The following is a 14,815-nucleotide window of genomic DNA, read 5'->3' as shown; positions in this document are numbered from 1 at the left end:
CCGAGGTGCGGAGGGGCGGGGGCTGCAGGGCTCACTGGGCTCCCACCCCGCGCTGCCCGCCCCTGGCCCTGGCCCTGGCCCAGCCGCAATGTCCCGGTGCTTCCCTGGCCTCGCACCCGAGGGGGCCCGGGTCGCTCCCAGGAGGTGGGGAGCCCTGGCTAGGGCACAGGCAGGGTTGGGGTGGACAGCTAGAGGAGACAAGGGCAGGCCTGGTGGGAGCTGGAGAGGACTCCGTGTCAGACATGGCCAGAGGGGAAACGACACACGGACTGGACCTGGCCGGGAGCGCCCAGTGCTCCCAGTGGGACGTTCAGTGGCCTAAAGGTTTCCCTAGGGGAAGGTGAGCGAGACAATCACCCAAACCAATGACCCGAGGCGAACCACCACCCAAGGTGTTTGTTTAGAAGGAGCCAAGCTGGTGTTTAGTATCGTGGTATACATAGGTGACAGATCCGTCATTTATTGGAAATGAAGCGGGTGTTTGATGGGGAGAAGGTACACTATTTACAGACGGGGAGGGCCCGGTTGCAGGCACCCTCCCGCTCCATCCTGTCCTGTCCGGTCTGAAGCATGGATTCTGGCGCCCAGGTCTTGCTTCTGGTTTTCCGACTTGTCCTACTTCTGGCTTAACCACTGTCCTGCCTCTTTCCCGACCACGTAAAAACAATGCTCAGCACAGCACACGGACAAAAATGGCGTCTCTACAGCAACCACACCAGGCCAACAGGCGGCCTTTTTACTACCCACCCAGGTCCTTCCACGCATGAGTTCTGTCCCTTCCACCGTGACCTGGCCCACGAACTGACCTGGCCCACGAACGAGGCTAGGATGAATGTCCTTGGCCCAGAGGAAGAGGCGGCCCTTCACAAAGAGCCCTGGCCCTTCACAAAGAGCCCTGGCAGGAGGACCTGAAGACCCTCCCACCATGACAAAAGCAGGAGGAGCATGGAGCAGAATGTTTATTACACCTCGTCCCCCACTGCGCAGGGGTTGAGGGCTGGGGCGTGCCCTAATGCTACTGCCCCAGCCCTTAAATACAGAGCACGGGAGAAAGAGACCCGCCCGAGATACAGCACCCACCTCGGCCGGCAAGGAGGCACGAGGACAGTGGGCCAGACCACTTCTCTGACGGGGAGGGCGGAGCCAGCATGGCGGCTGCAGCTCCCCTCCCTACCAGGGCTGGGTGCAGCCTCAGCCCCCGAGGGGCCGGAGCAGGAGCGATGACAGACTGCCAGCCGCTTCTCCCCGACCCCGGCCCCAGCACAGGCCTTCCTCTGCCCACCAGCCCAGGTCAGGGGTGTGGAAGAAACCCTGTTGGAATCTGAGGCCCTTATCTATTTCTTCTTCCGTTCTTGGGAGCAGCGTGGACAAAACCTGAACAGGAACAAGAGAAGGGGAAGGAGGGAGTGAGAGGGAGCATGGCCATCCCCACCCAGCTCGTACAGCCCAGCTCCTGCCACGCGCTTTACCATTTCCCGCGAGGCTTGGTTGTCAGCCCCACACAGGCGAAGTGAAACCACTCGATGGAGCACTGGAAAAGGAAGGTGGACGGAGCGCAAGTCAGGGGACCAGGAAGGAGAAGCGGCCCCGTACACACTCCTTAGAAAACTGACCCCTTCCTCCTCCTCTCGGGAAGCTCTTGCCTACGGCCAACCAGCTCCGCCCAGCTTCCTTCTCTCTGAAGTCCCGCAGTTCAGCCCGGTCCCCCCTCGACCCTTGTACCCACTCCTCGTGCCCCTCAGAACCTCCCATCCTGAGGCAAACATGGGTCTCACATCAGGGTTGTCACAGCCAATCATCTCTCCATAGGACACCTGGTGACAAAGGCAATAGGTGGGTTCGTTGGGATCCACAGGCATATCCAACACATCAGAGGGGTGGACACTGCCAAAGGTCACTGAGGGCATCCCATACTCAGGACTTCTGCATGCCAAGAGGAAGAGAAAGTGTCATGTGCAGGAAGGGAGGCGGGGCTGGGCTCTCGGAGGTGGGAGGAGTCCTGGTGGGACCAGGACTTGGGGCTGCTCCTCTCCATCCAGCAGCTACCACATGATCAGGGGTCGCTAGCACAGAAGACAGAGAAGGCGGCGGGGGAGAAGAGCCTGTCGACAGTGGAGGGCGCCCTGACACACTCACGTGCGCACAAGCTTTAGCTTCTTCTGGGCAGCCTTGGGGGCTTCTTCGTCCGAGTTTTTCCCTTTGGACCGAGCACGGGCAGCTTTCTTCTCCTTTTGAGTCCGGCCTTCTAGGGAAGAGGGGGACAGCCAAAAGGCAGAGAGACAGAAGGAAGGGTCAAGTCCTCTTTCTCCCTCTTTCCAACCTGCTGCCCTTCCCTCAGGTGACAGCTGGTGGCTTCTCCCTCGAGTCCGCCGCTGCCTCAAACAGCCCCGCCCCCCTCCTCACTCTTTTTGCCTTTGCTGGAAGAGCTGTCATAGTCGCTTGACTCGATCTGTTTCTCCTTCAGATCAGCCTCAAAACGGGCCAGGTCTGTGTCCAGTCGCCGAATGTGTTTGTCCACCTGGTGGGGAGGAAGAAGGGAGATGTGTGAGGCTGGTTCTGGGAAAACAAAATAGGTTAAGGCACATTCTGTGGATCCCCCGGGTCCAAAACAAATCCCCAGAGAGCTGAAGGAGGGGTCTAAGACCCCGAGGACTGGACGGGAGGTAGGCGGGGAGCCACGGACAGGGCCATACCATCTCATAGGTCTGCATGGCAAGCTGCACCTTGTCGTCACCAAATTCCTTGCATTTGCCATAGGCTTCCTGGATCTGTTTGAGAAGGGCCAGTTTTTCCTCGGAGCTCAGGCTGCGGGCGCTACTCATATACTCAGTGGCCAACTTGTCAATTTCAGCCTTCAGGTCTACAACAGAGACAGAGGCCTGGTCACAATGGCCCCTGAGTGACTAGGTGAGACACATTTCTTCTTCTTGTTCCTTGGACTTTTCCCATGGACTAGTGTAACCTTCGAACTAAAACGTACTGAACGTTCACAGGTGTTGTACCACGGTACTCAGGCAGCGCAACATACTGACAGCGCGTGTGTTAAAGGTGCCTTCGAGGTGCTGAACACATCGCTACCGTGGCTGGGGCTGAAACTACGGACACACACGAGAATCCTTTGCATACCACATTAATATGAAATGTGTTTCTGTTGATGCTTGAAGATGCTTCTTTGTAAATTAAAAAAAAAAAAAAAAGTTTCTTTGTAAAGCTTGCTCTTTCTTGACTCATGAATTTTGTCTCAAAATCTGCCTTGTTTCTGAACTCAAAAACACCCCTGATTGCGGCAAACCATGCTGGGCCATCTGCTGCTGCTGGTGTGCTGGTCTGTGCAGCCACAGCTCACGGCGTCAAAGCTGGCCCTCCTTTATCCACGGAAGGGTTCTTCTGCTCACCCTACTGCTCACCCTGTTTTGCTGATCATTTGCAACTTGCTTCTGTGTCCTATTGCTGTTTTTCTGTTCGTTCCTCTTATATGCTTTTTTTCCTCCAGACATTTTACCACTGGGAGGCTGGTGGTGCCCGAAGGCACTGAGGCTGCAGAAGTCTACTGCCTGGTCTCTGGTAAAGTTCATAGAAACATCGACGGAAAGAGACGAAAGTCTGGCTCTGACGTAGTATGGCGACAGACAACAGGGAGCATCTGCGGATACTCTACGTTCATGCTCCACTTCCTTCCAGGTCCTCGGAGAGGCTGAGAACGCACATGGACCGGAATCTCCAGCTGGTGTTTCGGGGCCTGGCCTCAAGAGTCAGAATTGTACAACGGAGAGAACGAGCTGATTCTTGCCATCCAACAGGCAGTTCTCAGCAAACCACACCCAGGGTTTTACATGATGTTCTCCTCTTCAGAAGTAAACGTGCCCAGAGAAACTTAAGATATAGCTTCGTGTACTCCGAGTACCCTAACACCAGCTGACTACAGCCGTATGGCCGCACAGGATGGATGATAAGGCCTACATATCCCTCAGCGGGTATGAGGACCATTCTGAAAGGCTTTTTTTTTTTTTTTTTTTTTTTAAAGATAGTTTTGCTATAGGGTGCATGCACTCACCAGAGAGACATAGACAGACAGAAAGAGAGAAATCCTCCAAGAGGAATGGCCACCATGTTGCAATCCTTTTTCCTCCATTCTCCACTTAGGGGTTTGGGCATACAAGCGCACATACCCAGCATCAGTCTTAAGTCGCCAGGTCCAGGACTCGAACCATGGTCGACTATGTGGGAGTCTAACAATGTAACCACTACATCATCTGCTGGCCCCTCATAAGACATTTAGATCTTGAAGAGACCACCCTGACCACCGTGCTATAGCCTCCCTCAGGCTCCACATGAATGCCTCAGTGTAGCCACATTCGGTCCGTGTCTAAGGCTGAAGATGGTATCCAATACTTCCGTACGGTTAGAGAACGCAGCGTGGGAATCCTCATGTTAACTGCGTTTTTCCTTTCTCCTCTTCATTCTTCCTTTTTAAGAACTTCTCATAGCACAAAGTCCTGCCCACCAATACGAGATGCCATCTAAGGCCACACTCTGACAGCCACACTAACTGCAGCGAAGCAGAGACGTGTAGTCATCCTAGCAACACGGACCGTGAAGAGGAGAAGCGACTCTAGAATCAGCTTTGGCTTCCTGAATTCTTGAGGAGATACAAAAAATACATATTCTCTGAGTTCTTGAGGCAGTGCCTGAATACTTCATTTGCGGTGAAGAAGCTGATACGGAAATGAGGATCATCATGACTCTCTCTTAAGAAATACAAGAGACGGGACCAGCGGGTAGTGTGGTGGTTAAGGCGCTGGATGCTCCCACGTGGCTGACCATGGTTCAAATCCTGGACCTGGTGGCTTGCTTTCTCACCTTCCCTCTCTCTCTGTCTGTGTGCGACTCTCTGGACAAATTACAAATGAATGAATGAATAAATAAAGTTAAATAAATAATTTTTTTAAAAAAAGGAAATACAAGAGAGTCAATGAGAGAGCACAGTTCTCCAGGTCATAACAGAGGACAGGGCAGCACCGAGTGGAAAGGACTGGACGCACCGTACACACGCGGCTTACTCTGTACGCACCCTCTGTTCTCTGGTCTAGGTCCCTCATGAGCTGAAAGTTCCTCTGTAATTCAAAGGGGAGGTTTTCAATACCTAGGGAAGCAAGAGAGACTGAATCACTGCTCTATCCATAGGCCTTGTAGCCCCCTACTCCCCTTTCTTTTTTAAATTTGTTATAAGGTATGTTCGCTTGCTGGAGAGAAACAGAGAAAGTGAGATATCGGCCCCCACCCCAGGAGGGAAAGTGAGAATCACCCTCTAGAAGATGGCTACCCTGCAGTCCCTTCTTCATTCTCCTCTCAGGGTTTTGGGCACACATGCACACGTATCCAGTATGATTTTCAAGCCACTGGGTCTGGGACTCGAACAGCACATTCAGCCATGTGGGATCCAGCTGCCCTAACCACCATTCCTGGCTGGCCTATTATAGCTCCTTTTAAACTGTAGTTGTTTTTCCTCTCTCTTTTTTATTTTCTTTTGAGAGAAATTTTTGCTCCAAGGCATGTGCACTCTCCAGAGAGACAGATGGAAAGGGAGAAATCACTTCAGGGGGGGATGGCACACCAAAATCCCTTCTCCTCCATTCTCTTCTCAGTATATTGGGCATGCATGCATGCACACATGCCCAGCTTGGGTTTTAAGCCCAGCCTGTGTTTTAAGCACCGGGTCCAAGACTCAAACCGTAGTCAACTACATGGAGTCCAGCAACATAACTGTTATGCCATCTGCTGATTCTATTTTTCCTTTTTTTTTTTTTTTTAAGAATTATTTTGGGGGACCAGCAGATGGTATAATGGCTACATTGCTGGACACCCATGTAGTTGACCATGGTTCAAGTCCTGGACCTGGTGACTTAAACTCATGCCGGGCACGTATAAGTGCGTGCCCAAGATCCTGATAGGAGAATGGAAGAGAAGGAATTATGGTGTGACCATCCCCCACGGGGGGTGATTTCTCGTTTTTTGTCTCTTTTTTTTTGGAGAGATTTTTACTAAAGGGCACGTGCATTCACCAGAAAGACAGAGACAGAGAGACAGAAAGTGGCCATCCCCCCTTCTCCTCCATTCTCCTCTTGGGATCTTGGGTACATATGCACATGCACCCAGTGTAAGTTTAAGCCGCTAGGTACAGGACTCGAACCACGGTCGACTACATGGAAGCCCAGTGACATAGCCATTACACCAACTGCTGGTCCACTGTCTCTCTGTTTTTCTAGTGAGCACACACGCCCTTATAGCAAAAAAAACTCTAAAAACACCCACATTATTTTGGGGCCAGCAGGTGGCTTAGTGATTAAGGTGCTGGACTCCCACATGGCCAACTGCAGTTCGAGTATTGGACCTGGTGGCTTGAAATTCATGCCAGGCATGCGTGCATGCACGCCCAAAGTCCTGAGAGGAAAATGGATGAGAAGGGGTGGCAGTATGGCCGTTCACCCAGGAGGTGATTTTTCACTTTCTATCTCTGTCCCTCCGGGGGGCACACATGCCCTATAGTAAAAAATCCCTCAACAACAACAAAAGAATTACTTAATTTTATTTATTATTATTTTTGAGAGTTTAAAAAATATTACATTACTATTATTTTTTAATTTGCTATAGGGTACATGCACTCATTAGAGAGATGGAGAGAAAGAGAGAAAGTGAGAAAGCAAGTTGCCAGGTCCATGACTTGACCCATGTTTGGCCATGTGGGAGTCCAGAACTTTAACCACCATGTTACTTGCTGGTCCCCGGTTTATGTATGTATGTATTTACTACCTATCTATCTATCTATTTATTTATTGAAATTTGACCAGAGAGGGTCAGAGAGAAAGTGAGAAAGCAAGCTCCCAGGTCTGGGACTCAAACCACAGTCAGCCATGTGGGGGTCCATTGCTCTTAACCACCATGCCACCTGCTGGTCCTCTCATTATTCTAAATTTGCTACTGGGCACATGTGATCACGAGAGAGAGAGAGAGAGAGCGAGCGAGCAAGCTGCCTGGTCAGGGACCTGAACTGCAGTTGTCCACGTGGGAGTCCAGTGCCTCAACCACCACGCCACTTGCTGGCCCCAAGAAAGAGATTTTTGCTAGAGGGTGCGTGTGCTCACCAGAGACACAGGGAGAATGAGAAGGGGTGGCAGTGTGGCCATTCACCCCCTGGGTGAATGGCCTTTCCCTCTATTCTCTCAGGATTTGGGGCACACATGCACAACCCCCCAGTGTGAGTTTCAAGCCACTGGGTCTGGGACTTGAACCATGGTTAGCCATGTGGGGGAGTCCAGCACCTTGACCACTACATCACCTGCTGGCCCCTTATTTTTTAATGTGACCAGAGAAAGGCAGAGAGAGGGAAAGTAAGAAAGCAAGCCACCAGGTTTGAGACTCAAACCACGGCCAGTCATGTGGGAGTCCAGCACCCCAACTATCACACCACCTGCTGGTCCCAGTTTTCCCTCTTTCGAACCTCTGGCTCTGTCACAGGATTCCTTGTTCCTCTTCACAAGAGGCCATGGTCACCTCTCTCTACACAAACACCTCTCCATCTCTGCACCGCAACCCCTCCTTTTCCCCTCGGGAATTCAGACCTTCATTTTCCATCTCTGCCTCTGAGCTCTTCAGCCTCAACTTACACAGCACCCCTGGTGTCCTGTATACACATCACCAGAACACCTCCAACCTGTCCTGTATGTAGCTAGAATGTCTACCAGGGCCAGCAGGTGGCATGGTAGTGAAGGTGCTGGACTCCCAAATGGCCAACTGTGGTTCAAGTCCTGGATCTGGTGGCTTGCTTTCTCTCTTTCTCTCTCCCTATCTCTCTTCAGTGAGTGTATGTGCCCTATACAAAATGTAAAATAATAATAAAATTTTAAAAATAATTATTAAAAATTAAAAAATGTGAGGACCAGCAGGTGGTGTGGTTGGTTAAGGCGTTGGACAGACACTCCCACATGGCTGACCGGGGTTCGAGTCCTGAATCTGGTGGTTTGCTTTCTCATTTCCTCTCTCTCTCACTCTCAACCTCTGTTTCTTTCTGGCTATATTTAAAAATAAGTGAATGAATAAATGAAATGAAATAATTATTTTTTAAAATGTCAACCGGGGCTAACAGGCAGTGTGGAGGCAGCTGGATCGCATATGGCCAACTCCATGGTTTGAGTCTCAGACCCTGAGTCTTGAAAAGGTGGGGACCAGCAGTTGGTGTAATGGTTATGTCATTGGACTCCCATGTAGTCAACAACGGTTCGAGTCCCAGGCCTGGTGGCTTAAATTCACACCAGGTGAGTGTGCATGTGTGCCCAAGATGCCGAGAGGAGAATGGAGGAGAAGAGATTGTGGCATGGTCATTCCCCCTGGGGGGTGATTTCTCGCTTTCCGTCTCTATGTCTCTGTTTGTCTGGCGAGCGTATGTGCCCTGTAGCAAAAGTCTCTCAAAAAAGAAAAAGAAAAAGAAAATCATGCTGGGAGCATGTGCACGCATGCCTGAAATCCCAAGAGGAGGTTGGAGAAAGGATTGTGATGTGGCCATCCCCGCTGGAGGTGATTTCTTACTTAACTTGTTTTTCTCCAGCGTGCACACATACCCTATAGCAACAACAAAAAGCAAACCCGATCATATCGCTACTGCTGATAACCCTCCAGTAACTTCCTATTGCTCGTGGGGTGTTCTGCACTTTTGGCCCTGCTTCCCTCCCTCCAGCCTCTCCTCAGGTCAGCAGTCCCCTCTGTGCTCTCTGCTCAACCCTAAAGGGCCTTCCCTGAGAGCCTCACAGTAGCCAGAGCTCTTCTTGCCATCTGGCTTTCTGGATGCCGTTCTCTTGGCCTGGGATGCCCTGTTCTTCTTCCTCGTCCACCCCCCATACCACTTGGCCACTAAATTCCTATTCATCCTTTAAACTTCAGCTTAAGCTTCACTCCAAAAAGTGCCTTGAGATAGATGTTGAGGGCCAGCAGGTAGCATGGTGGTTAAGGGTGCTGGACTCCCACATGACCGACTATGGTTTGAGTCCCAGACCTGGTGGCTAGCTTTCTCACTCCCCCCCACCCCTCACCCCCCGCCACTTGCTCTCACTCTGGTCACATTAAAATAAAGAAAGAGAAAGTTGGACCCTAGCAGGTGGCATGGGGGGTAAAGGGCCCGTACTCCCACGTGACAGTTCGAGTCCTGAATCTGGTGGCTTACTTTCTCACTTTCTAACTCACTCACTCTGTCCCTCTCTGATCAAATTAAAATAAGTAAATAAAGTTAAATAAAATAATTGAAATAAAAAAGAAAGTTAAATAATTATTTTTAAAGAGAATTACTTAATTTTATTTATTCATTCACTTATTTTTTAAAAGAATCATTTAATTTTATTTATTCATTCATTTATTTTAATTTGGCCAGAGAGAGACACAGAGAGTGAGAGAGAAGGAAAGTGAGAAAGCAAGCCACCAGATCCAGGACTCAAACTATGGTTGGCCATGTAGGAGCGTCCAGCACCTTAACCACCACGCCACCTGCTGGTCCCCTCATTCACTTATTTTTAAATTTGACCAGAGAGAGAGAGAGAGAGAAAGTGAAAAAGCAAGTCGCTAGGTCTGGGACTCGAACTGTGGTTGGCCATGCAGGAGTGTCCAGTACCTTAACCATCATGCCACGTGCTGGCCCTCATAATAATTCTTTAAAAGAAAGAAAGAAACAAAAAAAAGATAGATGCTGTCAAGGTACTTTGTCTCTACTTTTTTCCCTGGTACTTATCCGATGGTAATTAAATAACTGCATAATTAGTTATTTGGTATCCGTCTCTGCAGTCCTCCAAGGGGACTCAAACATGTCTCTCTTGTCCGCTGTTTTCCTGGTATTTAGAACTATGACTTGCACACAGAAGGTACTCAATAAATACTTGAATAAATACAAGAATATTTAAGTCTCCCTCATACAAGAAATATCTTTTTAAAAAATATTTAATTTTATTTATTCATTCATTTATTTTAATTTGACCAGAGAAAGACAGAGAGAGAGGGAGAGAAAGTGGGAAAGTGAGAAAGCAAGCCACCAGGTCCAGGACTTGAACTGTGGTTGGCCATGTGGGAGTGTCCAGCACCTTAACCACCACACCACCTGCTGGTCCCAAGAAATATCTTTTTTTAAAAGAATTATTTTATTGAACTTTATTTATTCATCCATTTATTTTAATTTGATCAGAGAGGGACAGAATGAGAGAGAAAGAGAAGGAAAATGAGAAAGTAAGCCATCAGGTCCGCGACTTGAACTGTGGTTGGCCATGTGGGAGTCCTGTGCCCTTAACCACCACACTACCTACTGGCTCCATATAAGAAATATCTTGGGACAAGCAGATAGTGTAAAGGCTCTGTTGCTGGACTCCCACATGGCCGATCCTGGTTCTAGTCTCAGACTCAGTAACTCTGACCTGGACTGCTGCTGTCTGCCCTCGCTACTACTAATGCTGCCATGCTCCCGTACATCAGTTATTGCCTTTGAAAAGTCGCACTTGCGGGGGCCGACAGATGATGTGCTTGTTGAGGTGCTGGACTGGGGGTGGTCGACCATAATTCAAGTCCCTGACCCAGCAGCTTAAAACTCACATTGGGGGACCAGCAGTTGGCATAATGGCTATGTGGCTGGAATCTCATATAGTCGACCATGGTTTGAGTCCCGGACCCGGTGGCTTAAACTCTCACCAGGCACGTGTGCGTGCGTGCCCAGGATCTTGAGGGAATGAAGGAGAAGGGATTGTGGCGTGGCCATCCCCCCTGGGAGGTGATTTCTTGCTTTCTATCTCTGTCTCTGTATTTCTGGCGAGCGCACGCATCCTATAGCAAAAACATCTCCGAAGAAAAAAGAAAAAGAAAAAAAAAAACTCACATTGGGCATGTGTGTATGTGTGCGTGCCCAAAATCTTGAGAAGAAAATGGAGGAGAAGGGATTTCAGCAAGGCCATCCCCCTGGGGGGTGATTACTCACTTCCCCTTTTACAATCTCTGTCTCTTTCTCTGGTGAGCACACATGCCCCACAGCAAAAATTTCTAAAAAAAAAATCACTTGGGTAGCTTCCTAAGGAGGCTGGATCCCACATAGCTGCCTGGTTTGAGTCTTGGACCTAGCAACTTGGGAAGCATGCCAGATGTGTATGTGTGTGTGCCCAGGATCCAAACAGAATGGGAAAGAGATTGCAGCATGGCCATCCCCCTGGGGAGTCATTTCTCACTTTCTTGCTCTCTGTCTCTGTCTAGCAAACAAGTATGGTCTATATCAAACTTAAAAAAACCAAAAACTCCATAAACTAAAACTTAACCGTTGGCTCAGCTCAGCTCCATGGCCTGGTAATTAAGGTGGCTGATACCACATGGCCAACTGCACAGCTGGCCGTCCTGGACCCAGCGGCTTGAAAACACGCTGGTGTGTGGGTGTGTGTGCTCAAAGTCCCGAGAGGAGGGACAGATGGAGGAGAAGGGACTGTGACCATCCACTATGGAAGTTGCTTTCTCCTGTCTCTCTGCAGCAAGCACATGTACCTTCTAGTGCACCGCATGCACACATACGCACAAGACACACTTTTTTTTTTTTTTGGTGGAGACTTTTTTTTGCTATAGGGCGTGTGCGCTCACCAGAAAGACAGAGAGAGACAGAGAGACAGAAAGCGAGAAATCCCCCCCCCCAGGGGGGATGGCCATGCCGCAATCTCTTCTCCTCCATTCTCTTCTCAGGATCTTGGGCATGCACACACACGCACCCGGCATGAGTTTAAGCCCCCAGGTCCGGGACTTGAACCGCAGTCGACTACATGGGAGTCCAGTGGCATAGCCATTACGCCAACTGCTGGTCCCAAGACGCACTTTTTTTTTTTTTTGAGTATCAGTTTTTGTTTTTGTTTTTTAAGTCTTTTCAGGTCAGCAGATGGCGTAGTAACTACATTGCTAGACTCTCACATGGCTGACCTCAGTCTGAGTAATAGACCCAGTGGCTTGAAAATCATGGAGGAAATAAGCGGATGAACTTTAAAGTAAAATAAAATAACCTTGCTTGGTCTAGTCCCAGTTGTCTCCTTCTCCAGTCTCAGTTCCAGTCTCTCACCTTAAGTCATATACCCCAAACACTCTGACTTGAGGTTTCCTTGACCTTGCCAGAAGCCCATTGGGCTCTCTCCCCACAATGACAAAAACCTGTCAAGCCCCTACGCAAACATTACTGTAAAGCTTCACGCACGTACCAGGTAATTACCCCTTCCCAGTGTGACTGACCGTTTAATGTACTTCTAGTACCTTCTGCACCGCTTTATAATTATCTTCAGAACCTGTTTCCTTCTAGACCATGAGCTCACTTTTTCTCAGAGCCTGCTAGCAGGTCTCACCCCGAGCAGGACGTTAGTACCTTTTTTTTGCCTCCCCACACCGAGCAAACATGACTGCACGGGCTGGCAGGCTTTGTTTCCACCGAATGGGAAGTGGATCTTTACTCCACGAACGGAAGCATTCCGGGCCATCATCTGACAGCTGTCACCCACCAGCACCCCAACCCCATGAGAAGCCATGTCTAAGAAAGGACCGGAGGCAACTCGAGGGTTTTGTCGCTACTCCACATAGCAGTGGGTGACACCATTTCTGAACGACTTGCGGAAAACATCTACCTGAGCCCAGAGACTGACTAATGGGGCCAGCAAGTATCTTCTCGGCTACGCCCTCTAGCCCTTCAAGACAGCCCTGGATCCCGCCGCGCAGCGGTCCCCACCTACACCGGCCGCGGGGCCCCGCTCCTGCTGCCCCGCCCCCTCTTCCCGTACACCCTCCAGGATTTCCTCCCGCGGAGCCCCTTCACGGCTGTGACCTCCTCGTCCTCAGGACTTCGGAGCCACAGATTCTCTCCGCCTCGATCCCCCCAGCACTCTGTGACCCCTGACCCCCTCCTCCAGCCTGCTCTTACTGTCCAGATAATGTTCCAAATACATCCCCGCAGCCATCTTGAAGCAAAACAAAGCAACTTCCGACTCGCCCCGGAAGTACTGGAACGCGACCCGGGCTGAAGCCGTTCTTGAGTGGGAGCCTTCCGCCCTTAAAAGGAGAACTTCCGGCCTCAGGAGCGTACTCGTCGGGACTCGTCCGCCCGACGTTCAAACTTTTCCTTGTGCGTGTGTAGCCACGACCGCCGGTAGCGAGGAGACTCAAGTCCGCTTCCGCCCTTCCTGAGACCCAGGACGCGACCGAGGCGGGTATGACGTCACCGGGATCGCCATTTTGCATTCCCTAGCAAACTTTATTCCCTCCAAAACCGAGTGTGGCTCATGGGGTGAAGGAACCGTTCTGTTCACGACTGCATTCTGTGGGTGTCCCTTCACCAACTGGAGAGGCCAGCTTTTTCTTTTGCGGAGTATGGCTCTGGTGACCATTGCAGCTAGTTTCTGAGGACCTTGGGAAGGAGTATCCGGCCCTGGAGGACAAACCCTTCGCGTGTCCGTCCACTCTCAGGGGCACCACCCATCTCCCCAGCATTACTTCTTTAACTTGAGAAAGTTAAAAGTTTATAGTTTGTAAACTTCCTATTACCTATAAATACAAGTAATTATAAAGTCGTAATTCTGTACACATTGCGTGAGTGGTCCAGTCCTTTGCCCTGCAACACACTGGCATGAAGTAGTGCTTCCACTCGTGCTCTCTTGCCACTCCTTGGGGGTGATCCCATGTTTGTCTTACTATATGCGCCGTTAACATCAAGATCCCTGCCTCTGTCACCCTAGGGATGCCTGCCAGTCACACTAAGGAAACTACTCAATACCCATAACCTGAGAGAGGTGTTAGGAAGAAAGGATGCTGGTCATCACTCCCAATTCACACATCCTTCATTAATTACGTCACATGGAAGAGTCTTCATATAATATTTTCAGCAACGTATCTTAGACCACATCTATGAAGAGCAAGATGGACCCACAAGCCTACTAGTGAGCAGGTGGTAAGGTACAGCCCTAGACTGTAGGAAACTTCACTCTAATTACAAGTGCCTTGCCTTTGGGTAATTTGTGTGCAGTTCCACACATGCTCTACTTCACAGGGTCGTTGCGATGTGGAAACGTATCCTTAAAAAGAGGAGATTCTGGTTGTCAGAACGTTTTCAGTAGTTGGTGAGAGCAGGAAAAAAGTAGGCAACATTGTGTGTTTGGTCATGTGTAATGTATCTGTTAGACCACATACTGAGACGTTCTTAGTCGGAAGTCTGCTCAAGATACCCAGCCTTAAATTAGGTGGGCATCCCTTTGCTAGTCACACCCCACTAGTCTCAGAGAACTACCCGTTGTCTGATGTGGGAACTCGGTCCTAACTTTGTGCTTGAGGTCATCAGTTCTCAAAAAGGAACCTTGGAGGTTACTCTTGTCCAGCCCCTTCCCAGCTGAAGCACTGTGGCCAACACTGGCCAACCACAGAGCCAGGGCCGAAGTCTGGGTTTCTTGATTGGCTTCTACTCAGTTCCACAACTACTCTGTTCTAGGACTCAACTCTACCCATTCGTTTCCACCACTGGAAACCTCTGCTGTGAGGTGCCCAGGATGATGAGGGTATGTATGGACACACTGTCAGCTGGAATCGCCTGGGCTGTTCCACTGAAGCTCAAGCAGCACAGGTCCTTTCAAGAGACTGTGCTTCGGGGCCGGCAGTTGGCATGGTGATGAAGGTGCTGGACTCCCATATGGCCGAGTGTGGTTCAAGTCCCAAACCTGGTGGCTGGCTTTCTCACTTTCTCTCCAGTCAAAACTGAAAAATGATAATAAATAAAATTAATTTTTTTTTTTTT

General features: G+C 49.9%; 1 protein-coding gene and 2 long non-coding RNA genes across 7 annotated transcripts; 2 read left to right on the top strand and 1 right to left on the bottom strand.

The window, feature by feature from the left end:
• Positions 1–421: 421 nt before the first annotated feature.
• On the bottom strand, positions 422–13,046 carry ING4 (inhibitor of growth family member 4). Of its 5 annotated transcripts, none has more exons than XR_003548286.1 (8): positions 12,956–13,046; positions 5,072–5,143; positions 2,694–2,860; positions 2,404–2,518; positions 2,137–2,245; positions 1,776–1,814; positions 1,470–1,531; positions 422–1,374 (listed from the first exon to the last, which is right to left on the bottom strand). XR_003548286.1 is itself a non-coding variant. In XM_006170813.3 (8 exons), the coding sequence occupies exons 1-8, from the start codon at positions 12,990–12,992 to the stop codon at positions 1,335–1,337; spliced, it is 750 nt and encodes a 249-aa protein (XP_006170875.1). In that variant the 5' UTR covers positions 12,993–13,046; the 3' UTR covers positions 422–1,334. The 5 variants fall into 5 exon arrangements, 4 of the variants coding, with proteins under 4 accessions (XP_006170875.1, XP_006170876.1, XP_006170877.1 ...); XM_006170813.3 differs by having other exon boundaries at positions 1,776–1,923; XM_006170814.3 differs by having other exon boundaries at positions 1,776–1,923; positions 2,137–2,242.
• On the top strand, positions 2,827–4,857 carry LOC102475123 (uncharacterized). The gene is made up of 3 exons (XR_001369878.2): positions 2,827–2,907; positions 2,994–3,974; positions 4,476–4,857. It is a non-coding gene; the product is annotated as an uncharacterized LOC102475123 (long non-coding RNA).
• A 31-nt stretch (positions 13,047–13,077) lies between the features above and the next one.
• Positions 13,078–14,713, top strand: LOC106734139 (uncharacterized). Its single transcript, XR_001369880.2, has 3 exons — positions 13,078–13,241; positions 13,767–13,978; positions 14,513–14,713. It is a non-coding gene; the product is annotated as an uncharacterized LOC106734139 (long non-coding RNA).
• Positions 14,714–14,815: the final 102 nt, after the last annotated feature.

The sequence above is a fragment of the Tupaia chinensis genome, unplaced genomic scaffold (genome assembly GCF_000334495.1).
Source record: "Tupaia chinensis unplaced genomic scaffold, TupChi_1.0 Scaffold149011_1, whole genome shotgun sequence".
NCBI classification, from domain to species: Eukaryota; Metazoa; Chordata; class Mammalia; order Scandentia; family Tupaiidae; genus Tupaia; species Tupaia belangeri.
Note: the sequence above shows the minus strand (reverse complement) of the source record. Positions and strands in the feature narration are given on the sequence as shown.